This window comes from Myiozetetes cayanensis, unplaced genomic scaffold (genome assembly GCF_022539395.1).
Source record: "Myiozetetes cayanensis isolate MyiCay16 unplaced genomic scaffold, myiCay2020 scf6-25, whole genome shotgun sequence".
In the NCBI taxonomy this organism is placed as follows: domain Eukaryota; kingdom Metazoa; phylum Chordata; class Aves; order Passeriformes; family Tyrannidae; genus Myiozetetes; species Myiozetetes cayanensis.
Genome location: NW_026087853.1, coordinates 22,886,989 through 22,911,940, shown reverse-complemented (window position 1 = coordinate 22,911,940; position 24,952 = coordinate 22,886,989). Strand labels below are relative to the sequence as shown.

Below are 24,952 nucleotides of genomic sequence, written 5' to 3'. Positions count from 1 at the left end.
ACTGTGTTAAATGAAGCTACGTCTGTTACTTTTCTCTATGATCTTTTTCACAATAGCCTGTTTGACAATTGAGCAGAGTGAATATAAGTAAGGTCTAGCTTTTGGGGTTTTACTTACAGGATTTCTAATTTTTCTGAGTGAGAAACAATAACACAAAGCCTTTGCAGTTCAAACATGTTTTGATTTCAAGTGAGGGATAGATTACATTCCTAGAGAATGGACATTCTACAAACTGCATTTCTTATAAATGCAGAATACTTCCAAGTAGTCTTTTAAATGCGGTTTTATAATGCTTTTTCTGGTAGGTACATTACTAAGGTGCATTTGACTGGACTGCTGTTGCAGCATACTTGACGATTACCTAGTTGGGATTCTTCTACTTGAATTTTTCTTGAATTATTTTTTTACCCTTCAAAAAATGGAGAGCATTGTCTATGGTCTAAGATCATGAAAATGTAGGTTTTTTGAGCTGTAACACCCAAGAACCTCTGCATATTTTTTTAGATTTCCGATGTGAATGTTATGTCTTACTAGGAAGCAGATAGAGGCACTTCTATCACTGTGTTGAACTGTGCATGTGTATGTAATCTTAGATCTTTCACTACATTGCTGAGCAAATATGCAAACTACTTTTTGTATGTGTGAAAACAATCAAATGGTATAAACTCAAATATTTGGTACTACTTTTAGTATGTATTTTCAAGTGAATAACAAACAAATAACTAAAGCATGGCTAAACATTGACATCCACCTTCTCCTGTACCAACCCCCTTAAAAAAACAAACTCAACTGTTTGGTTGTATTTGCTAAGATATGTTTGTTAGTGAACAGATATTGTGTGATACTGAGAATCTTGAGTATGTTTTATGACTGATCCCCTGAAAGAAAATGGAGAAGTATACTGACTGTTATGAGAAATAAAACATCATCTCCTCATCTGTAATGTTTGGTTTTATCTTAACCCAGTCAAGGAAAAAACTCACTTTATCAGTTGATTGAAATATACTTTTACCTTTCTTCTAAAATCTTTCTTGCTTGAATAATCCAATTAGTGACAGACATTTAGTATGGCATACTCACATAGTGTGATATTCCTTAAATACTCTAAAGAAGTGGTTTCCAGCAGGAGGCAATACAGTACAATGTCTCAGCCAGCTATTAGCCACATCACACCTTATGGACAGGAATGTTGATATCATTACAGGGTTGGCATCTGAAGACTTTGGTAAGTCATTACAGTTCCTTTTCTTCTGGTTTAAAGAAGAAAGGAGATCTTTTAATTGGTACAGCTGGAAGAAAATGATTTTTTTTTAGAGTTCATAAAGAGATTAGGAGATTGTATGTTTGATATGTTTTCAGGCCTAACTAATTCTGTAAAGGTAGGGGCATTTAATTCTGTCAGTTCTATACAGAGTTTAAAATATTAAGGATGTATAATTTGCTTTTAAGGAAAAGCAGTGGTTTCATGGCTGGCAAAGTATGTCATCTCTGATCTTGAAGCAATACCATAACTGGCAAGCAAACCTGGTTTTACAGCTCTGAATAGTTTGATCACATCCTGTTGTGCAGGAACATGCTTATGACTGTTCGTATAAAAATTGGCATGCACCCAGCTGCTCATCTGAAGCAAGTTTAAGTACCCTTCTTCATTTTGAGGCACTGTTTGGCAGAAGTCGGCACTTTATCATCGTTGAAAACAATGATGAGATGCACTGTGCTTGACTGCCCACCATTATCAGTTTCGACTAATGACTAATAACTAATATATGTCTGCACTTATAACAAACCAGCCTCTTGCTAACGTTTTTTTTATATTCTGCTACAGCAGTTTTTCTCCTTCTACACCAAGTAACGTCTAGAGCTCTGTGTTATCTGTGATTCACAGGCATTCTCAGCATACATGAGTGAACAAGTCTTCTTGGGTTAATAAACCCAAGAGCTGTATGAAGTGTAAAACAACAAAACCATATGTAAATGGGAAAAAATTGGGTCCTTAACTGAGTAATACTCAGGTGACAGGTTGCAATGCCTCATGACTCTTATCTTAGGATAGAGGTGGTGCCTTTGCAACGCAAACAGTTTGGGGTGTTATTTTTAGTAATTTGAGTATCAACAGTTCAGGTTTATACTCTGTGTGTTGTTACCCTTTGACACTGCCTGGTTAAAGATACTAATCAAGTTCTTGGCTAGCAGAAGCACATCTGATGATGTCCTCCTAGCTGCTCTGTCAAGATGCTTACCCTGCTTTTCCCTTTGCCACTGATATTCGGAAACAGAAAAAGAAGAGGTAGGACACTGCATTCACAGTTGTTCATGAACCAGGCAGCTGCTGTTGGGTATGGATGATTTCGGTCATGGGCTTATTTGAGGAGGAAAGTAAAGGTAAAGGAGATGTTTATTGTACTTTGAGGATCCAAGAACCATGTTGATTCTTTCTAATGGCTGGTTTCCATTGGTGAGGCAACAACAAGTTGAACAGCAGATGAATGACATGCAGAAATTACTTGCCAGCAAAAGAGAGAGGACATCTATCTGCAAGTTGCCCCTTTTGCACTGTGAATTTAGTCCAGATCCTGAAAGAAAGCAATAGGGATATGGAATAAGATATAGAGAAAAATTTAAAAGAATAATGCTTTGAGATTTAACATTTAAAATTGCACTGTGACTGCAGGGAGTAAAGAAATGGGAGTTGATTAAGTGGTTGTCAGTTTTGTTGGGATTCACGTCAGTGGCCTCAGGTAAACCTCACAGACCTCTCTTGTTTTAGGTACTGCTGAGTAAAAGGGATCCTGAAAGAAGATTACAAATAGCCATGTTATACGAGCAGTGGTTGCAATTAGCAATATTAGTGTTCTGTTTGACTGTGCTGCACTGAAACAGTGCTTTAAAAGTCACGTTTCATTTCCTCTGTACCTAAAGAAAGATAATTTTTTGAAAACTTGACTAAATCCATGTTTTAGGACGTCCATGTAACACTGAAAATTGTTAAGTCCATTTAAGTCCATTGAAATTTTTAAGTTTTCTTTGCTTCTTCTCAGAATAAACCAAATGAATCTCACAAGTGCCAAACCGAGCCAGTGATTGCTGTATTTGGGACTCATGGAGTAAAACTACTGGGAATGATGCTGAAGAGCATCAAGAATTTTTTGCATCTCCAAAAAGGGCGGGTTCTTCACTACTTGGATGCTTACTTTTTCTAAAAATAAACCCAGTTTGAAAATTTATAATAATTCTTTACTTTCTCAGACAATTAGGTATGCTCTGACTCTCTACCCTAGATATATTTGTGCTAGCTGTATCATGAACATTTTCCAGGAGAATACTCAGTTAAGTATTTGGCTACATTTAGAAGATCATGAGTATTTTTTCTTCTGAAGTAGGAACTTTAGTCCATTGGAGACTGAAATAGAGAGGAAACTAACCAAACAGAATCCTATTGATGTCTTACATTGGATTTTCTGATTTATGTAGAATGTTCCCCAGAAGAGTAACACCTATTTAATCTTTTGCCATAGTGCTCTGTTTAATTTGATCATGGTGTGTAATTCTCAGTTTCCTAAGCATTAAGAAATCTGAGAAGTGGTGAGATATTCAAACAGGATGGTGGGAGAAGGTTTGGAGACACTACAAATCCATGTTTGTAGTGTCCCCAAACCATCTCCATGTTTGTAGTGTCCATGTTTGTAGTGTTAGTTTGTCTCTCAGATTGATGTAGCAGAGGTTGTGATTTCTCTGTAGGCAGGTATCTATTAATAGGACATGAAACTCTTTCTGGTTTCACTGGATTTCACTAGATAAAGCAAGTATTTTGCAACTTTTTCTTTAGACTGCAGCAGAGCTTTGGTTTCATGAGGTCTTGTAGTTTTTGAGTTAATATTTTCTTCAGGTCAGATGGTAGGTCATTAGTAGAGGTAGAGGAGGATCTGAAGAAATTACCCTAAGGAGCTCTTATACTGAACTTTTATATTTATTCCGTGAATGCTAAGTATGGGTAAATATGTAAATGTTAATGCAGTGTTTCCTTGAAGAGAGGGATTATGGTTTGTCTTTTTGAGCTTTTGAAGTAAAATTTTAATTGATACTACATTTCTTCTTTTTACTGCCATAAGGTTTTGACTGAATGATGCCCCGAGACACATCATTGTTTGCATTGTTAAATCACCTGTTGTTCCTCTGCAAACAGTGTGTTGTGCAGAATTGAGAAAATACATGTCTGCATAGTATTTGAGGGCATGATCAAGCTTGATGTGTTTAATTGTAAACTTTAATGAATTTCCAGTTGAACATTCATCTTCTCTTCACTACCTAGACACTCCTCACCCCTTTGAAAATGACAGTAAATTTGCATGCCAGCTTGTTCCATTAATTGCCATTTGACTCATCTATCATGGTGCTAAGCTTTAGATTCACACAGCTTTAACTTCCAAACCAATTGCTAGAATTAATTTAAATATTTAATGTCAAAACTCTAGGATGAAAGAGAGGAAAATGTTTTGTGTGGTTACTGATCACCTGTTTCAGTAGCAGCAACCCATAGAGGAAATTTCTAATGTGATAGAAGCAGAATAGTATTCCCTCCGAAGAGGAGGCTGGATCACTGTGCATGCAGTAAAGTCTACAAGTACCAAATCTATTGTAGAGGTACCTTGAATAAGTTTTCCACAATACTTGACACTTCACAGCTACAAGTTAGGTACTCAGTGTTGAATCAGATTTCAGTTTACTTACTGATGGATAAAATGTTGGATTTTATTAAAAATTGAAAAAAATAAAATGCAACTGTGTGCTTTGTATGAAAAGCTGGTTTCCTTGGGCAACTTACTGAGGTAACTTTATGCAAAATTGCTTCATTATTTTGGATACACAGATGAGTTTGGGTAAAAATTCTTTTGATAGGTGACAAACAAGATTTTTGTGTTTCATATTTATAATTAATGTGGAGTATGAAAATGTTAATATGCCTGACCTGTGTGTTCACTTGCTTTTCCCCACTTGACACTTCTTGAATGTTCATATTTGCAATTTTTTGGTTTATTATGTCTGTATTAGCAAGTAGTCTGAACAAATAATAGTGGATCTGGCGTATGAAATAGTTCTCAGCGTTTGACATTAACCCCTTGTGAAGGTGGGCTGTTGCTTTTTTGTTGCTGTGGGGTTGGGTTAGTTTTTTTGTTTATCTGGTTTTTTACACTGGACTAACTGTAGTCAAGTCCTATGAACTGAATATGCATTTGTGTCAGAGTGCACCAGGTGAAAAAGGAATCCAGTTCATGTTCTCAGATAGCACTTCAAGGGGCAGAACAAAGGACAGTAAGTAGAGAGAGGTGAGAGAGATTACAAATTGCGCCCTCAGTGCAAGGTAGCATGCAAATTGTGTACCTGAAATAAGGATAAAGTGAGATGATTTCAAAAAGAAGAATGGGATTCATTAAAATAAATAGGGAAATAAAAGCTATCAATGTTCTTGAAGAAAGTATTCTAGTATGTTTGTATTTAGACTTTTTCCTCTGAAAATTATTACACTGCTTTATATTCAGACTTTTCTGATGAACATTTTGGTCCTGTCCTCGAGATATAAGTGAACTTGGTTCCTTCAAGGAGAAAGAGGTTTCAACTACTAACATAGATTACAAAGAAAATGACACACAGAATGTGAAATTTGGCTTTAATTGTGCAGTGGAGATATCTTCAAAGAATAGCAGCCAAAATATATTGCTGATCATGCCACTTCACAACATCAGGAATTGACTAAGAATATGGTGAGATGTGAAGCTAAGAAGGATAAATAGAGCTACTTTTTGTTGACTTAATTTATTTTTTTCCAGAGTCCCTAAAATGAAATATTGACCTCTCTTCCAGCATTGCAATATCCTCCACAGTCATCTTTACTATTCAGCATGTGTGTTAAATAGTAAAGAGAGGAGATGAGAAAGTAAGTTTAGGTCTGGCAGTAACAGAGGAAGAAAAAATTGTGGTGATGATGATAAGCTGATTATTCATTTTCAACAGAATAGTACATGATTACAAGTGAAATGTGGACCTTAAGAAATTTTTTGTTAGTTCCATTTATTTCTAGATTTTTTATTGTTTTCAATGAACAGATAACAATTACCACAACAGCAATTTTCCCTCTGGTTTTGGTCTTGTGATTTTTTTTTTTTCAGTTGTGAAGCTATTAATCAATTTTGCAAGTCCTTAGGCTGCATAAGGTTATTTTACATATTCTGGTCTAAAGTCTGTAATGGTTCTGACAAAAAAAAAAAAAAGGAACAAGAAAATCTATCAATATTCTCTTTATGAAATAGAGATTTCACAGTAGCATTAACTTATCTATGTCTGGTTCACCAAGTATGCCTACTTTTGTTTGTTGTATGGCTTTACTGTTTCGTGCTTCAGATTGTGAGTATCTAGGATTTAGCCTCTTTTCCATGTTCTGTTTATTCACTGTTAATTATTTTTCAAGCTGAGTTGCTTGAGAACAAGAAAAATTTAGCTTCCATTACCCTCTATTGCAAATGAAGGACAGGCTTTCCTATTGTAATCTGCATGTGATTCTAAGATGCTGTTGACAGGGAACTTTTTAATGCTTTCTGTTGTTAATGCTGTGTTGTCATTCTTTTCAGTCATGTTTTTGATTTATTGTTAAATATGAAGCACAAAATATCATCCTGGTTTATAGTTTACTTTTGTATTGAAAATATTTTTTAAAACTACACAATTCAAATAAGCAGAAGTACTTAAAGACCCTTAAGAAGCTGTGATTCTTTAAAAAATATAATATTTCTAGCTATAACAAAAAAACTTACTGTGGCTGAAGAACAGTATTAAATCATACAAGTATGACAACTTTTTTTGGTTCTGGAGTTATCAGAAATACAGAATACAGTGGCTAACTACAGGGTCTTTCATTGGTGTAATGTACTGATGCAGGGTAATCAACAGTAGTGCTGTATGAATGTATATTTTATATTGTTGATAGCATAGAATTGATAACTACGTTTTGGGGAGGGGAATTTTAACATTACCTCTAATTAATGAATTATCAGCTATAAACATGCAAATCTAAGTATATTAACCAAAGTTGTGCAGCAGTTACTGGTCATCTTTCAGTTATGCTGAGTTGCTTATTTCTTAATTAACTCTAACACCTTTCTCTACGCTTGGCAGAATTATTACCAAAGTTTAGATAACCCCTGAAAAACAGAGTAAAGAGAATTCCTGTGAACACTTTACTCCTAGTTGCCTCATGAGATGACTTGTTCAATAGGTAAGATTTCCTTCCAAGTCATGTTGTAATCGTGATGAGGAATTTCATACCTCAGAGATTGTATTACAGATCCCAGCAATGTTAGGAAACAATAGTTTTCACTCTGTTTTGCCTGAAAGTGCTCTGCTGGGTTATGTTCAGGACAGGAGTGAACATGAGGCCTCTCTTTGAGTTTAACTCCTTCATCTTATGTAGCTTTAAGACAAAGTTTTCTTCCTTAATCTGCAGGCATTTTTTTCAACTTCATTGCTTGGGGTCCCATTCACAATCAAAATGTTAGTATTTCAACTGAATCTCAGTCTGAAAAAAATGTCTTGAAAATCTCAATTTGAAAAGGAGAGCATCCAGTGCCAGTCTCCAAGAAGAAAAAGCAAAATCATTGTTAATCCCTTGTGCTAAATAGTCACATCAGCCTGCTTTCTGTTGTAGACATAGCCAGCAGCTGTGTCTCTCCTTACGTATTCTCTTTATGTCATGTACGGTGTCTTCTATGGTATCCAGACTCTTCTCAGCAGTAGTCATGCATTTTACCCATTTTGTTTGTTTTGGCAGGCAGGCCCATCACTTTGCTTTCACAAGTTGTCATAACATTCTTCCATCTTTGTGTTTTTCTGAATTTTTTTCTCCTTAGGGTGTCCTATGCTCTGTACATGAGAGATGGAATTGCCAGGAGGGGAGAGAACAGTGTTGGTAATTGCACATGTCAAAGGCAGCTGATTTTAGGTTTAAGCATTTCTGCTTTTCAGTAACATATCTGAAAGCTTTTAGGTGGCTGTTAATTCAAAGCTGCAGGGTCAGTGCACTTGAGAAGAGTGCATCTATTTGGGTAGCTTGTCACATTGATCTCTGTAAAACACCTCAGTGAAGCTAAAGCTAAATTTTGTTGTACAGGTAAAATCTTCAGATTGAACCGCTTATTCATGTACCAAAAATCATACAGATGTTTCTGTATTCTGAGTAATACATAATTTCTAAATGTGTGGGTTTGTTTTAGTTTTGTAGAACTTTCATTTACTTTCTTAAACTTTTCTTTGTGGGGTTTATCTTCTATACATGATTTATTTTAAGCTTTTACAAAGCTGATTTATTTCTTTTTTTTTAAAGATATTTTTATTCTACTTTTCAGTGCATATAAACAGATTGGAAAACATGTCTGAAATACAATTTGATATATTTGCTGCTACTTATATCTCTCTATTGATGAAACAAAAACTGATTTCTCAATAAAATTTGAAGATTAATAATTAGTTACTCCATTTTCACCCCTGTTCTCAGACAGTTAAAACACTGGTATTAATATTGTTTTCAGATAGTTATATTCTTTAGTATCGGAGTTTTCTAAAAATCCATGGAGAAAGAGGAAATACCACAGATTCAGATAATTTATTCAAAAAGTGTTTCTTGTCTCTGACATATCTGCAGAGGTTTTTGCTTTCACCTATGTAGTTGGCTGTTTTAGTTTGTGATAATATCATTTAAAGTGGCTTTAAAGAAGTTTAGTGTGAACATATTATAACAAGAGAAAATTGAAGAACTGCAGCTTAAGCAACTGATGGCTCAATTGAGACTACAGAATTTATCAGAACAAACAGATAGTGCATACTACAAAGAACACCTGCAATCCCATAATTGCAATATATGAATAAATAGACTTTAAAACTCTGGCATCTATACAGTGATCTATGATACTGTTTTCTTGAAAATGTGATGATATTTAAAGATGGACCAGAAGTATTCCTGTCCTTTTGTGCAGTAAATGCCAACTTAATGTTTCGGCAATAGCCTTGTTTGCATATGGATTTTACAAAAATCCATTGAAGATTATTTGGAAACCAGCTCATTAGAATGACAGATTGCTTACCAAATTTTGTTTTCTTGTCAACTTATTTTGGTTATGTTCAATTAAACAAGGTTACACTTTCTAAAAACATACCTCTGTCAGCAGCTGAGTACCTTGCTTATATCGACAAATCAGATTCCTAATTTCTAGTTCTTTTGGAAGATTAGGCTATGAATGGTTCTAAAATTTCTCCTTTTCATACACCTTTCACACTTTCACTACCTCTATTCCATTACATATATTATTTGAGAACCTACTGGGGATTATTCAGTAGGGGTGAGGGAAAGGCTTTAAACAAAAGCAGTTGTCAACTTTATGTCATGGTGCGTTGTGTCAGACATTGGACAAGCTGTCTCTTGGCCATAGGCCATCTGATTGTAATGGAGCTGACTACTCTTCTGAGGAACCAGCAAAACATGTGGCCACAGGAAGCAATAGCTCTGTGTCATTTGGTCAAGTCAGTAAAGCAAGGGTTTCGGGTGTAGTAATCAAGTTCTGACATGATCTTGTCCGTTGACTAAGATTCTTAAATTTTCTATGCTAATTTCTCATCCCATAAAACAAGAAATTTCTATTTACTAAACTGATTTAAGTGATGGAAAAAGTGATTAGTCAATGTTTACCAAGAGTTATAAATTAATTAAATATGAGTATAAGAAGAGTTATTGAGAAGAATCACATAATAAAGAGAATATGTATGGGAACAAGATGAAGCGAAAATGTAGACAAAAATGAGACAGTGCATTGGAGTGAACCTTACACAGGACAAGATGAGAATTGAGAATTAGAGTATGTGTGTGTTCATTTATTTTGCCATGCAAAATACAGGAGGAAAGATGCTGCATTTGAAGGCAGGGGAGGCTAAAGAAGTCAGAGACGGTGGATTTATGTTCCCTCCTTTCACCAGTGAAGAAGGATAAATAAAGTAAAAACTAAAATAATTATTAAAAAATGTAGTTCATGGCATCTGGAATTTGTGTTCCTTCCTTTTATTACGAATATGTGGTCTTTGACCAAAGCTGCCTTGCAAAATAGTGAGCAAGTATGTGGGAGTTGCATTGATTTGGAAAACACATCCTAAGACCATAACTAAAAGAAGATCAGACTAGTATTTTAGTATTCAGATGCTCTGAATTGCTTCTTTGGGACCTTCCTTGAATACGACTTAATACTTAACCAGGGTAGAAATTATTTCAGGTGATCAGCAGGGTATTTAAGTCCTGGGTCTCATGTAAGTAGTATATTAATACATATTCTACTTTAATGGCAAATTTATTCCAAGACCTCTTGGGTGTTGTGTAATTTTATTCTTTAAATGTTTTTAAAGATGTTGAGGTTAGTTTCTCTGAATTATTTTCTATGTGGATGTTTCTACACAAAAATCATCTCTTGTATCTGTATGCTGGACTTGCTACTGGGCATTGAAACTAAAACTGGTCCTAGTCTAAGTATTATTGTATTTGCAGACCTTTATTCAGTGAATTAGAGTCTATCTAATAAAGACTTCCTTTTTAATTATTTTGTCATTGTTTTAAAAAGACAATCTTGACTCGAGTGCTTTTTCCATCTTATGATAAAATTTTAATTAATATTTTCCATTTCCTGAATTATATGGGAGTAGTGGTAATTTCCTTTGCTTTTGAATATCACATACTTGTAAGCAAATTCTAAGTTCATTGTACTGTGGCACTGTCTAGTGTTTCTAAAACTCTGCAGTGGAGCACATGTGTGAGCAGGCATACTACTTTTGTACTACTCATCTTCTTACTTGCTTAGTTTATACATTATTTATTAGGCTTATAGGCATGAAATTAAAAAATTAAATTAATAATGTGACTTCCATGTAAAACACAAGTCGCTTATTTATATATGACTGGCAATTAGGAAAAAAACACTCTTATGTTAGTTGAATGCATTTTTTCTTAATTTCAGACCCAGTACAGCCTCATGAATAAATGTTTGACTCCAGGTTACTGGGTTTATGTTTTGATTAGAAACGACTCAGAGGTGAGGTAAGTTTGTTAACTTACATGCAATGAATACAGGAAAATGTGAAGGTGACCCAGTTATGTGGCTTCAACTGCTCTTGTGTTTGTTTGCTCCTGCAGATCGGGAGTCTGCCAGCAGCCCCTGCTAGCAGAGCTGTAGTCATCCAGTCGCACAGCCAACACAGGAACTCTGCTTGAATGGCCTGTGAATCACATATAGCGCGAGAACTTCACATTTTCCTTTTTCTATTTCTTGCACATTTTTTATAACGAGAGTCATTGATTAAGGAAGGCTGTGTGTGCTGAACTCACTGAGAAGTAGATCAGGGTTGTGTTGGTCTCTGAAATATCATCACTGCGAGGAAGTAAGACTATATAAAGAATGAACTTGGGTGGCATTGTGGAATAGCTGCACGTGTAAGGATCATTAACACGAACCTTGTAAAAAGCTAAACTGTTGTCTAAATATTCTGAATGTCATAATGTGCACTTACAGTTCCTCTAACTCTTCAAGTGAAAATAAATGAAAGCTTGTTTTGCTGCACTTGAAGTGTTCAGGAATAGACAGAAAATAAGTCATGCCTACATCATATCTGCCTTAGTGCTATACAGGTTGCAACTGGCTCATAGTGACAAAGATAACAAAACCATTTTGTTTGTATTTTGATTTATTTCTTTTTATAGCTTTTTGAAGCTGGACATCATCGCACTGCTGAAAAAAATGTGTTTACATTTAAGTGTTTCTCTTATTAATAGAATATAAATTTTTAAAGATGCATATGTTTCTGAGGCCTAAGCGCTACAAAAACACTTCTCTTTCTTGAAATCCCTGTAGTTTTAAGCTGCTGGGCATTGTATAAATAATCATTTAAACACATTTGTTGATGGTTTGCCAAAACTTTGAAGAGAAGTAATTTCTTTCAGAATTTAGAAAACCTTAATGCAAAATTATAATTTAATGGAAAAATGTTGCTAGTGATTATTATGTAGAAACTAATTTATTTCTTTATTTCTTTTAAAATTATTGCTTTAGAAGAGGAAGGATAACTTCTATTTATATAAATATAAGTGCTTCCAAACATCTGCAGTTCAAAGTACATAATTCACAGTGACACCAAAGGTTGGTTTGTGTTTTGACTGGATGACTTTGGTATTATTTTTGTCTGCAAAGGAAAGAGTGTACAGCATCCAAGTGGCACAAGACATTTGCGTCTCCAGAAATTGTGATGAATTTGGGACAAGGGGCAGACTGTTAAAAAAAATATATATATTGAGGGGAGTGGGAGAGGAGAGCTGTCGAAGTGAGAACACTTGCATTACATTTGACATCTTTGAACTGGGAGGTAGTCTGAAATATGGATCATTATAAACAAAGTAAAAAAAGGTGAACAAAATAATCAACTAAGAGAAGAATCAGTTGAATTGGTTTTGTTTACTTCACATGGTTTTTTACTGTATTCATGTTTCCACAGGTGATGACTTTAAAATATAATAGGTAAAAAGTAGCCTTGTTTCTTCATCTTTGTCATGTTTTATCTCTAGGATAATTACTTATACTTCAGTTTTTTATTGTAATGAATATGTTAACTGATTCCAAAATCTAGATGCACTTTATCACTTCTGAAGTATTATGCTGTGTAGAAGTAGGATCTCAGTATCCAATAAACTCATCTTTTAGTGGTATTGATACATTTTCCAACAAGATACGGTGTGTCATTTACTTTGCTGATGAGAATTTTGCTTAAAATGCATAAAGGAAGAATGCATGTTGGAAAACAGTTTTACCACTCAGATAGACTACTTCTTTCCCATAATTTGGAGTATATAAAACATTTTCCCAAGTTATTCAGTAGGAACTAAGTTATTTTTATTTTACACTACTTCAGTAGCTGAGATCCCAGTTCAGCAAGGTCTTCATACATAGAAGTCCACAGAACATTAAAGTGAAGGCACTGATATGCAATGAAGTCATTATGCCCTGGGTGACTCAGAGTAAGTGACTTAGCGCTCACTTTTAATTTTTTGTGACTTGAATTACAATATGTTACCTTACGTTTAATGACAGAATTAAGCTATTTGTGGGAGGTTGTGGTTATGTATAAGATTTATTTTGAAACTACAGAGGCCACATAAGACTATTGGATCAGACCAAAGATAGACCTACCTCACCACCCTGAGTTCACTCTACCAATACCTGGGCTTCAGGAATAGTACAAGAACAGGGCAAACATATCGCAGTACATCCACCCAAGTACTGTCCCTTTTTTCAGCAAGCTCCTCAGTGGAGTCTTGTGTGTTTATGACAGTGTTGATTCTTAAAGTTGTAAGCATTGCAGGTTTTGATAAGGACTCTACATGAACAAATGTATTCTCATGAAGTACTATCTTTTTTATGTACTAATTGGATGAGACAATCAAATATAATTCAGAATTCAGGAAAGAACTTTGTGCAGAATGTTGCCTCATCTTACTACATTTGTTTTATGAGACTTTGACCCTCATACCTGCAATAACAGAGACAAATCAATTCCTTTTTTTTTTCCCTAGTATATAAATGGCATAATGTGTTGACTCTTTTTTTCCCTATCATATTGCCATAAGTTCAGGAGACCTTAGTTTGAATTCATTTTAATGAAAGGCAATGGAAAACATTAAATGCCGTAAAGTAATATTGAAAGCAAATATAGATGTAACAGGATTAAATAGCCACCAGGACTGCATTTGTAGTAAGGAAATGTTATGGTATTCTGTTATATTCAGCTTTAGCTGTTGCTTCCTGAGCCAGGGAGTGTCACAGTACAGTTCCCTGGGTCAAGTCTGTGCTGAAATACCCAATGAGAAATTCATCTGACATTACAATCGGGTTCAATGAGATGAGAGCGAGGGATCCTGGTGTAGCAAAACATTTATGTCTCTTTGAAAGCACATGAACAGCCTGTTGGACCTAAGCAGTGCCGACTTAAACACGCTTCTGCATGAGGCCTCTAGGGATAGATGTTGTCATCATACAAACAAACTACACAGGGACCAAATGGTTGGGGGTAGGGAGTTGTTCTGCTTGATCTTAATGTTTTGCTGTGTTCCATCTTTGTCCCTACTAACATTATTTCTCCAGTGGGTTGGAGATTTTTCTTTACCTTTGTGTAATGTCTGTACCTTTTACTTTCAGAACACCTCACTGAAGAATCATGTTAAATAATGATCAAAAAATCTGTGTAGTTGTGGCAGGCCCCATAACACCATGTTAACGTGTTATAGGAACAAGTTGAAGAAAATGCTGAAAAACTGACAGCATGTTAAGGATGATTTATTTATACAAGTGCTAAAGTTATGTTTGATATGTTAATGCAACCTCATTTTCTAGTAAAGGCCAAACACTATTAAGTGGTTATCTGCATTGATTTTTCTATCTTCTGAAATACTTGATTCATTGTAAACCATCTTTACTCCTTTTGTGTAACTGGAACTGGGGCCATCTTTTAACAGTCTCTTTCTGGGCGAGCCTCATTGACTTTACTCAGTGATACTCTCCTGCCCCACTTCTTGCCTTCTTCATCAGTGTTCCCTTTAGCAGGTGTTCCTTTTTGCAGTTTGTCTGGATTTTCACTATAGCGTTCCAACACTCCTACCTGGAAAGTCACTGGAAGGGCTCAGCACCCACTGCAGCTTTAACTGGTGCCTCTCACAAATATCCTTGTTCTGCTGAATCATGTTACCTGATGTTCATTAAAAAAAGACTTGCCAGTAGCCTAATACTTTAAATTTTTAAGATGAGAGGGAAAAATAGACTTGTGTCTATTGTTTTTTTCCCGTCTGAATCTCTTCTTATCCTTCTGGTATGTTACCTGCTTTGCTTTTCATTTTGTGCCTTAGCTCCCTGTGATGTATCCTGTGATGGATACATAGGTATTTCTTTCAAAAGACTGAATGTGTTTAGAAGAGTTGCATGGTGGAAATACATTTAAAGAGAAGACTGAGTACCTGTTGCAAGGCATGGATGATGTTGTAATAACAATTGTACAGCTGGGCAGTGATGGTTGCTCAAGGAACGCTTGTTGGAGTAGGCTGAATGAGGTCCACTGTCTGTCAAGTACATTATCACCTGAGTCAAACTAGCTAAGGTAGGAGACTTTTTGAGGGAAATATACTCAGAGAAGAGACAAAATATGAGGATCTGAAAGAAGAGAGGAAACCTTTGTCAGGGTTTGTTGGGGGTTTCTTTTGTGTCTTCAGTATTGCCTCTCTGGCTACAGAACTCTGAATGCACATGGTAGATCATACAATGAAGCTAATTCTTATTGAGTTGTTTGTGTGAAACCTTTATGAAATTATATATTACTATTTCTGGGAATTTAGTATCCTTTACTCAGCAAAGTCTTTGGTGTTCTGATCAAGGCATATTCTCTTTGACATGTGTCTACACGGCTCTCATATTCTTGATGTGTTCGAAGTATTGGAGGTAGAGAAGCAGTTTTCTCAATTAACAGCCTGTGTTTTGTAAATTGTTGAACTCATGGGAACTTCCATTTAAGGGAACCTTAAACCTAAACCTCAGATCAGGTGTTTAGATAAGCCATGTTGCACAAAATATTTTTTCTTTGACTTTAAGAGCATTCTGTTCAAAGTTTTCCCAAATGTGAGCTTTCACAAGTTTGGGATAACAGAATTTAGACATTCTTATTTATAGTCTTTTAAATGAAACACTTCCTTTAGCTTTCAACTTTCTTAAAAGGATACATCCAACATTTCCTTTTTACCAGTACTGAGTTGGATGATGTCTTCTCTTCACTGTGCTCCAAAAAGGTTTTTTATATATGTTTTTAGAAGGAAATCCAGTTTCTTACTTGCAGCTGCTGGCATTTTAGAGCCCTGGAGTGAACCAATAAAAACACATGTTCTTTTAAGGAACATCTATTTTTACTGGACCTTGCTAACAACCAGTGACACAGAATTAAAAAAATGTTGGCTCAAATGAATAGAAGGGCTGCATTGTTTTAAATTCTGTTTTTAAAACTTTTCTTTACAGCAAGATTACTCTAAAATTCCATGTGCTCTTATGAAAAACAGTGCTTGCTTTTGGAATGTTATTTTAATGTTTTAAAAGTAGGTCAGGTATCAAAGTTGTAAAGTACAAAATTTTACTAAGACATAACACAATGTTGCTATTTAAGAGTATTATTGCAATGCTTTCACAAACAGGATAATTGAAGATTTTACTCCCTAGACAGCCAAGAATAAATCAGAACATCTTCTTTTTATTACATTGTTTTGAACATATTAAAACACTTGGGTGCAATGGTCAAATTAGATCACCATTTCTTTCAATGATGCCTTTAAAATGGATTCAAGCAGTATGCTGGTTGAATATGGCCGGTTTTTTTTCAGATATCAACATTCTTAGTGAAAGTGAAATGGAAGAGGAGTTACAAAATGTTAGCAAATTTGATGTAAATGTAATCATGTCAAGGTTGACTTGATAATGAGGCCCATCCATTTCATGTTACTTATATTGCATCTTTACTGTACATGCTCTGTGTTCTACAAGGTACTGGAGTCCCACTGCTGCTGTTTATTTCATTGTCCTGTCTTCACAGGAGTGGAGAGCAGAATTCAGATTGCATCTCTGCCCTTAGTTGTGCAATCTGCACTGTACACCAAGATCTTTTTTTGTATGTTGTAGTTAGGTTTGGCTCTAAGTATATTTTCAACTATATTTTGGAATCAAGAGAATATAAATTATTACAAGTTCAAGTGAATTCAAGTCAAGGTAAATTGAGATTTTAGTATTTTTAATAATATTTAATGTAAGAAACTCATGCTGTAGTCAAACTGGGGATTCCAGAACACTGTTTTGAAGAGGAATGCTGGTAAAGCAAAAAAAAGAGTTTTCTGTTGATCCTCAAGATGTAACATATAGTGTCATAATAATACCTGAAGTGGTATATTAATTTTTTTAATGGTGTTTAGATGTATGTTAGAGAAAAAGAATCATAACCTGGGTTTAGTTCTTCAATAGTTTTAATGTCACCTTCATGTCTGTAAACACATAATTTTCATGCTGGATATGGAAAAAGAATTACAGCTGGGGTTCTGTGATTTCTGGTTTTCTTGTGGGTATGGGTGTGAAATAAACATGTCTGACATTAGATATCCCATGTATGTAAAAATATTTATAATCAAATGTATCAATGTATCAAATGTATCTTAACATTTTTTCTGTATTTCCCTATCTATGGGAAAGTGTCTTTTTCTCTTTTTCTTGCAAAAAACCAGAAGTGTACATTAAGGGAGTTTACAACACACACTGAGAGAATGCACTAGGCCAGAGAAATTCACTGCTTTTAAAATAGGTAATGCTAATAGAAATAAGCTCAGATTTCTAAGAGAAGTAATTAAATACAAAAACAGATATGTTAATTGAATTTTTAATAGTATTGTTGGGCTCCTACAAATATTTAAAGGTAATTCAAATGGATCATTCTGTTTTATATACCATACTGGGTGCCTGATGAGTCGTACGTTGTTAATGACTTATTCTGTGTTTAAGAATTGTATCTGTTGGTATGTCTTTAAAATTTCTGTCTGTCAGCTTTCTGTTTACAGATTTTCTTTTTTTAGTGTTTACATGAGTCATGCGTCATAGTCGTATGTACTGCATTGCTCAGGTTGTATATACATTAGTTGTACATACAGGGTGGGAATTTCAGTTCTGTGTTGTCCACAGTCACTAAGATAGCACAAGAGACTGACCTGTCCAGGTCTTTCATTTCAGACAGCAGTGCTTACCTGGGCATTATGTCCCAATTCTTATTCCTTTCTTACTAGGGTTTTCAGAAAGTATGCATCAAAATATTTTTATCAATTAATTGTCTTTTGTTCCAACAGTCTATTAGCTTTGGGTTTTGGTGGTGATATTCAAACTATTTGCTTGTAATACACTGTTGCAAAATGAGCCTTCTGGTACTGTGCTTTTCCGTAGTTCTAACAGTTGTTCCCCTACATCTTCCTAGTATTTTGTCTGGTTTGTTTTGCTATTTTTTGTAAAACAATTTTTTTTCATAAAGCAATGAACTGTCCAGTGACATCAAACCAAGATAACTGGGCAAGACCTTTTATAGTTATCATAAAAAACTGAAATATAATTTGGCTCACAACTTGCACATCTTTAAAATAGATGCTCAGGAGACAGCAGTAAGTATATATATATACGTACACAGAGTAGCAAGTGTTATGTATATGCACACAGTAGCAAGTGTTAATTTTTTCTCTTTTTTTTTGTAGTTAAGTTAAATATTTAAAGAAAACAATCTTAAAACTTCTTTCAATATGTGTTGTGTGTTGGAGAATTAGAGTAACCCCGTAGTGTAAAAAATGCAAGTATAGAAGTTCCATGTATATATTCCAGTAAAAGTCTGAATCCTGAATTTGAAAGGAGGCTCTTCATTTACTTTCTTTTCTAAAAGCATGCATTATTTCCTTTATATCCACTTAATACATTAAAGGCAAAATCTAGCCATATATTGGCATAACTAGGAGTAGAAATTCAACCCAAAATTTCTAATTCTTTTTAGAACATTTTGCGAAGTGTCTTTATCTGATACTTGGCTTTTTTGGCATACAATTGGACCAGGAAGAAATTAAATAATTATTCACAATTAAAAAACATAGCTCTAGTACTATCTGGGATTGTAACTTGCTTTTATCAGATGCTTTCACTACTGCAGAAATGATGATGGGATGATTTATGTTAATTCTTTTGGCTTGTTGAAAAAAATATGCCTACACTCTTCTACTTAATGGGATTCTTTCCTCGTTGCAGTGCAAACGGCTGGAGCAGGAGCTTCATCATCTGAAAGAGCAGAACCAGACTTCAGCAAACAACACGAGACATCTGACTGCTGAAAACAATCAAGAACGTGCTCTGAAGGTAAATCTCCATTTCTTCTTGCAGGCAAATTAAGGTTGTAAGCCCCTGGTGCCAGCTTTCTGGGCTGCATATATCAGTTGTGTACATTTCGGCAGAAGTGAGCTATGGTGTTTGCCAACAACCCCTTCTTTAAACACAGATACAGCACCTTTCTGTTATGGTTTTATTTCATTTTGCATATGAATGCAACAAGAAAAAACATAACATCATCCAAATTATTGGGCTGCTAATTAACACTAAATTCTTGAGATCTGTCCTTGCAATATTGCATTTTATAAGGTGAAGAAACTGCAACTCTTTGCCTCGTGGTGCCTTTGCAAAACTAATATTTTAAAGCATGGCTGTTTGATCTGCTCCCGGCAGTGTGTGCTATATTAATAACATTGTTGACCGATACTACTAGTGACCACATAGTTGATACTACTATTTGCAAAAGGGTAGCTAGTTGGAATTGGGAGGAGGAATAATAAGTCTTGTCAATAAGAATAAAAATGAGCAGAGAGGCGGGAGAGGGTCAGAGAAAGGACAGTGTGAAGTGACAGGTTATTGCTGCTTTGAGAAAGGGAAATTGTAATGTCAGTGGAATTGATAGCTACATACCCAGCAATCTCACCGCTAGCCAAAATAAGAGACTATACCAGGTAAGATGTGCAAGCGTTGTGCACACCTCTTCAACCACTATATTCTAAAAAATCTTTTATGGGTAGTGGATATACAATATAAATACCAAAGTTACTCTGTTTATACTGTGCTGTCATTTTAGAACTGTTTGATTTAGACAGTAAGATCCAAAGATATCTCATTTATAGACAGATTTTCCTCTACCTCCTTTTCCTATTTTCTTTATATTTGGGAAACATCATTATTCATACAACAATTTGACTGAAGCAAAGTATAGGAATAAAAGTAAATTCTTGTCTAGTTTGACATTTTTCAGTAAAAAAAAAAAAAGAGTATAATGAATAAATGGAGAGAAGCTGAGTGCCAAGCAAACGCTGTATATTCCGTGGGTTTATAATTGCCATCAGAATCTATGGTGAATATTACAAAATCAGGTGTGTAATACAAAAAGCAGATTACTCAAAATAGAGGTCATAAACATTTAGGGCTGCTTCTGTCTGCAATAACAGTATTGTTTTGAATCTGGTATCACTGAAAGTGCTTGTCAAGCATGATACTTATTGAATGTAGTATTGTTTTTCATTAATTGAATGCTGACTTGGGTTTTTTGGGTGTCATTGAAAATATTACACACAGAGTCTTTCTGTTAGGAAAAAAATGTTTTATTTAAACTACACTTTTTACATTTAATATTGCCTGACATAATGCTTAAAGAATAATTATATTTTCAGAGCAAGAAACGACTTGATAGTTCAGAGTGTTACTAGGATTTCATTCTAAGCCCGATATTGCTCTTCTAGTACCTAATCTTTAAAGAATTTCATTTCTGGCTGTCACAGACATTTTTTTATTTTTCGAAGTTAGAGGTTAATTGGTCGTAGTTTTTAAGAGATGAGATTCTAGGGAGATAAAAAAAGGAATGCTTTTCAATTTTTGGTGGTTGAACCTTTTTTAATATTGTAGCTCTGAAGAGTTTGTCTCGGTTCAAATTACTGTTGCCTACAGTGAGGACAGGTCCATTAGAGTATTTTTTAAAAGACTGATGGGTCAAGTTTTATTCTTGACCTTGAAAACTTTAAAATGCCCCAGTGAAATATTGATATATAGCATATGAGCCCTCATCCTGACCTAAGCATTCACGTAAATGAAAAGCATGTCACCCATTTTTAGTCTAGCTACAGCCTGGAAAATAGACCATCTGGTACGGATGAAAGTTGTTTCAGTGACTCCCTTAGGAATGGGTTTGTCAGTGCTCTGGGCCTGGCTGCAGCAGAGCTCCCAGAGGAAGAAATATCCAGCCAGAGCCCCCTGACAGGTAGTGGCACACAGTGCAGGGTCCTGGAACACACCTCCCCTGTGAAACCCTCTTCTTCTTAGCTGTTACCTCCTGCCTCCTGTATGCACTCAGTGGCTATTTTAAGTGCTACATGCAGAGTGCATGTACAGACCCAAGTGTCCTGTCCTGTCCCTCTCCACCACAGAACACCCTCTGAAGGTTTTCAGAGAAACAGGACAAAGCATTTGTCTCTGGGATGCAGGGTAAATATCAACACAACTACTTCTATTTTCTCCATGATCCAGGGAGCTACATTTATTTTAACCACCTCCACTGACAAGCTGGGAACTGTGCTATGTATTATTAACCTGTTCAGCAGAAGGAGTCCATGTATTTCTTCTGAGTCAGTCCAGGACAGTTTCTGTCAAGAAAGGTTTTTCAAAAGAAAATCTTTAATTTTCCCTATTCTCTTAAACTTAGTTAACATTGTCTCATTCAGTTTGGCAGTAGATGGCATTCTGATGATGAGAAATTTGATCTGCTTTAGATTTTCTTCAGGGAGTAACAGAAGCGTAAACATCAAATGTGATGCAGGGATATTTGCAATCTTAACTGGATAAAAATATAGTAATCAGGATCAGCTAGATTAAGGATAGCATATAAGTTTGTGGTAAAAGATGAGATCATTACCTCTGTTGGATTCTGAAGTACACTTAACAACAAACCCACTGGCTATAGTTTCTTTTTTACTTTTTAAAATCATCTAAAGACCCTCAGAGTAGCTCAGTTGGTTAAAACTTGATGCTACTAATGCCAGAATCATGGGTTCAATCCCCTCTATGTGCCATTCCCGAAAGAGTTGGAGTCGATGATCCTTGTGAGTCCCTTCCAACTCAGAATATTCTATGATTTTGCATTCTCTCACAATATTGAGTTGCTTGGAAGTAAAAAAAAGTGTAAGACCAATCCATAGGAAACCTATTTCATTCCACTGATGGTAGGGTCTAACAGGGTCTAAGGTGCAAGCTTTCAGATTTGTTTTTAGATATATTAGCTCACAGGACTACTGTCACCCTTCTTTGAGGCAGTAGTGGCCCATAGTCAGGACTGAGGCAAAGCAGGAGGGAGACTGTGAGGGAGGTGTAGTGGCAGTAAACTGGCCAGATCCAGGATCTGGAAATAACAAGGATGATGTAAGCACTTTTGTATACTTTCGTTTTTACAATCCTAGATCCCATGTCACACCGGAGAATCATGTCACAAATAGAACACGTGACACGTAAGGTATGCTGTGCACATTACAATGTGCCATTTCATCTTACTGTGCCATATAAGATCTGCACATCTTTGTGTGCAGAAGACAGCTCTTCATAAATAATCTCTGCATACATATTAGTAGTATGTGATTTAAAATTTCCACATTTAATATATTTATTGTATAGAGCATTCCTTACAGTGGTGTGGCGCAGTCAGCCCCACAATGCCAAACTGGCATTCCTAATTTTTATAATATTCCTATTGGTCATAGGGGATTGTATTAATTGACTGAAAAGGCCAATTTCAAATCTTCCCTCCAGGCAATGCCCACAACTGCACAGAGGTCATTCAGAGAAGCATGTGGGCCCCTATTTCCATAGTTAAAGTAAAATAATCCTCTTCTTTGTGAAACCGTTTTTAAAAATCTCTTATAATATTTCACATCGAATTATAGCTAAATCTTTTAGGGATAATTGCTTCCTAAGGGCCTATACATTTGCGCTCTTAGTACATTTTCATAAAATAAGATCTGCAGAGTGCTTTGCAGTTCTAATGTGTCAGGGTCTATATGTAAGATTATTCATTTGTGCTTGGCCTTCATAATTAACATTTGGTCTCTACTGATTCTTACAAATGTATTCCCATAATACACAGAAATAGCTGATTCAATTAAACATAGAAAAGTTGAAGAATTGCTATTTTTTCATTGGTATTCAAATATTGTTGTCTATCATTTTGTTGTTGCTAGTTTTGTAGTGTGCAATTTTGAAATTCAGAGTTTTAAGTATATATACTTTTTCTAAAGAAAAATAAAGATTTTGCTATTGTGCATGTCCTCTACTGAGAAGAATAGGAAGTCTTGTGTAACAAATAGCTTCATATGAAATTGTATGGAAAATGTTTAACTGGATTCGAATGAAATAGAGATGACTTTTTTTTTCCACAAGTGTGATCTATTTTGTAATTTTTAATTAGGTGGCATATTAAAGCAGCTACTAATCTAATTTAAAGACCAGAGAGACGTACTAATTGGACTTTGAAGGCTAACTCTTGAGATGGACAGGAGGGCTATTTCATGGTGTTATACAAATCAGGTGCCCTTTACTGGCTAAATGAGATTACTCCATCCAGTTTTGATGTCATTAGAACTTATAAAGGTTATTAATCTCCTTCAGAGCTGTTAAGATGTTAATCTTTTGTTATGATTGCCTTTTTTTGTGATGTCTGCCTATCTTTTTAGTTGCAGTTTCTTGTAGAATTTATCCTATGTGCTTCCAAAGTTTTATTACGAATATAATAAATTAAGAGTCAAGCCAAGAAAGTAACCTGAAGGACCTGTCAGAAGTTTGTCTACAGTAGTGTCATAAAGCAACTGTGACTGAAGTCATCTGCTTTCTGCTGACATATGATAATTGGGTCAAGGGTAGGAAATCCACCATGCATAGCAGTTTGGTAGTTGTTCCAGTGATGATGCCTGTAAAAAAGCCACTCCAGAAGACTTAATTTAAGTATTCCTGGTGCATGTCATAAATTGTATTAAGCTCTCTTTTGATTCCCAGAATTTCCCTGATTCTTAGAGTAGAAACCATTTTTCCATATCTACCTGACAACACCAACCACAAAAACAAATCCAGCTGACTAGTCACTCTGTCGTCCAGGAAGGGCATGATCACAAAAGATTCTGATGTTATAAGAGCTCAAAAATTTTTTCAAAAGCTTTAACATGAAGTATAAAATGTTTGCTACAGTTGAAAAGCGTGGAGTATTAATGCTATTGAGACATACAATATTAACTATGAAAAAAAGTTCTTTAAGATGATGTGGCCTTTATCTGCAAAAACTAATTCTAACAATGTTTTTTGGTTTAAAGCTTCAGAGCTGAAGTTTCAGAGCTTCATTTTAACGAGTCTAGAGCTGGTTTTTGTGTGTAAAGCCTCTGATTTGTTTCCAACAGAGACACATGCTTTTGAGATGCCCAGTATTCCAAGGAAACTTGTTTGAATCAGTGCTGGGAAAGCAAGAGACTCCAATCTCATCTCTTCTGTTCAAATTCCAGTTCAGCAGATGGTTTTTACATTGTAATAGTTATTAATTGTACCTTTGCATATTAATTTTACATAAGCCAAGAGAAATCAAGTTGATTTATTAGATGCTTAGAATGTAAGTTGTGAACATGTCAAGGCCCAACAACATCCAGAGCACCACTCTGCCACCTTCATCCATTGTCACTGTTGCACTGTAGTTACTGCAGTGCTGTGTGACTGACAGAAAACAGCTGCTGATTACCAGTATGTTATAGCTAACAGATGAATAGCTATGTTGTCCATTGGTGAAGTGGGTGTTACACCTTTTTTCAGTTCTTAACTACAAATAACTAGACACTATTTGCTATTGATCCACTTGTTGGTATGGTGTTATTATTTGGTAAAAGATGCTTTTTATTTAGAGAGGTTCGATTTTTTTCGATGAAGCACCTCAGCAATATTCATGTTGGGCAATCCACCAATTTCTCTCATGTTTTGTTATGAATTCCTCTGGCCAGTATGCACTGTTTCCTCTGTATCTTAACAGAATAGCAACCTGTGAAAGCTCAGCTCGAGAGCTCACTCTGTAGAGGTAAACTTAAAGCAATCATGCTTTTCATCCTGGATATCATGTGCTGCTGTCTACAAAAAGGACTGCTGTCACATTTGCAAATGATTTCATAGGTATGTTTGAAGAGCAGGATGCCAGATTCATATTGGAAATAGAAGGGGAGAAGTAGATGGATATCTGT

At 35.4% G+C, this 24,952-nt stretch overlaps 1 protein-coding gene across 2 annotated transcripts in view; it reads left to right on the top strand.

Moving 5' to 3' along the window:
- MIPOL1 (mirror-image polydactyly 1) overlaps nucleotides 1-24,952 on the top strand; it is a 186,168-nt gene that overhangs the window by 73,230 nt on the left and 87,986 nt on the right. For both annotated transcript variants that reach the window (XM_050335772.1, XM_050335773.1), the window contains one exon: nucleotides 18,915-19,022. In XM_050335772.1, the coding sequence (XP_050191729.1) occupies nucleotides 18,915-19,022 (108 nt within the window). The remainder of the gene's footprint in view (nucleotides 1-18,914; nucleotides 19,023-24,952) is intronic.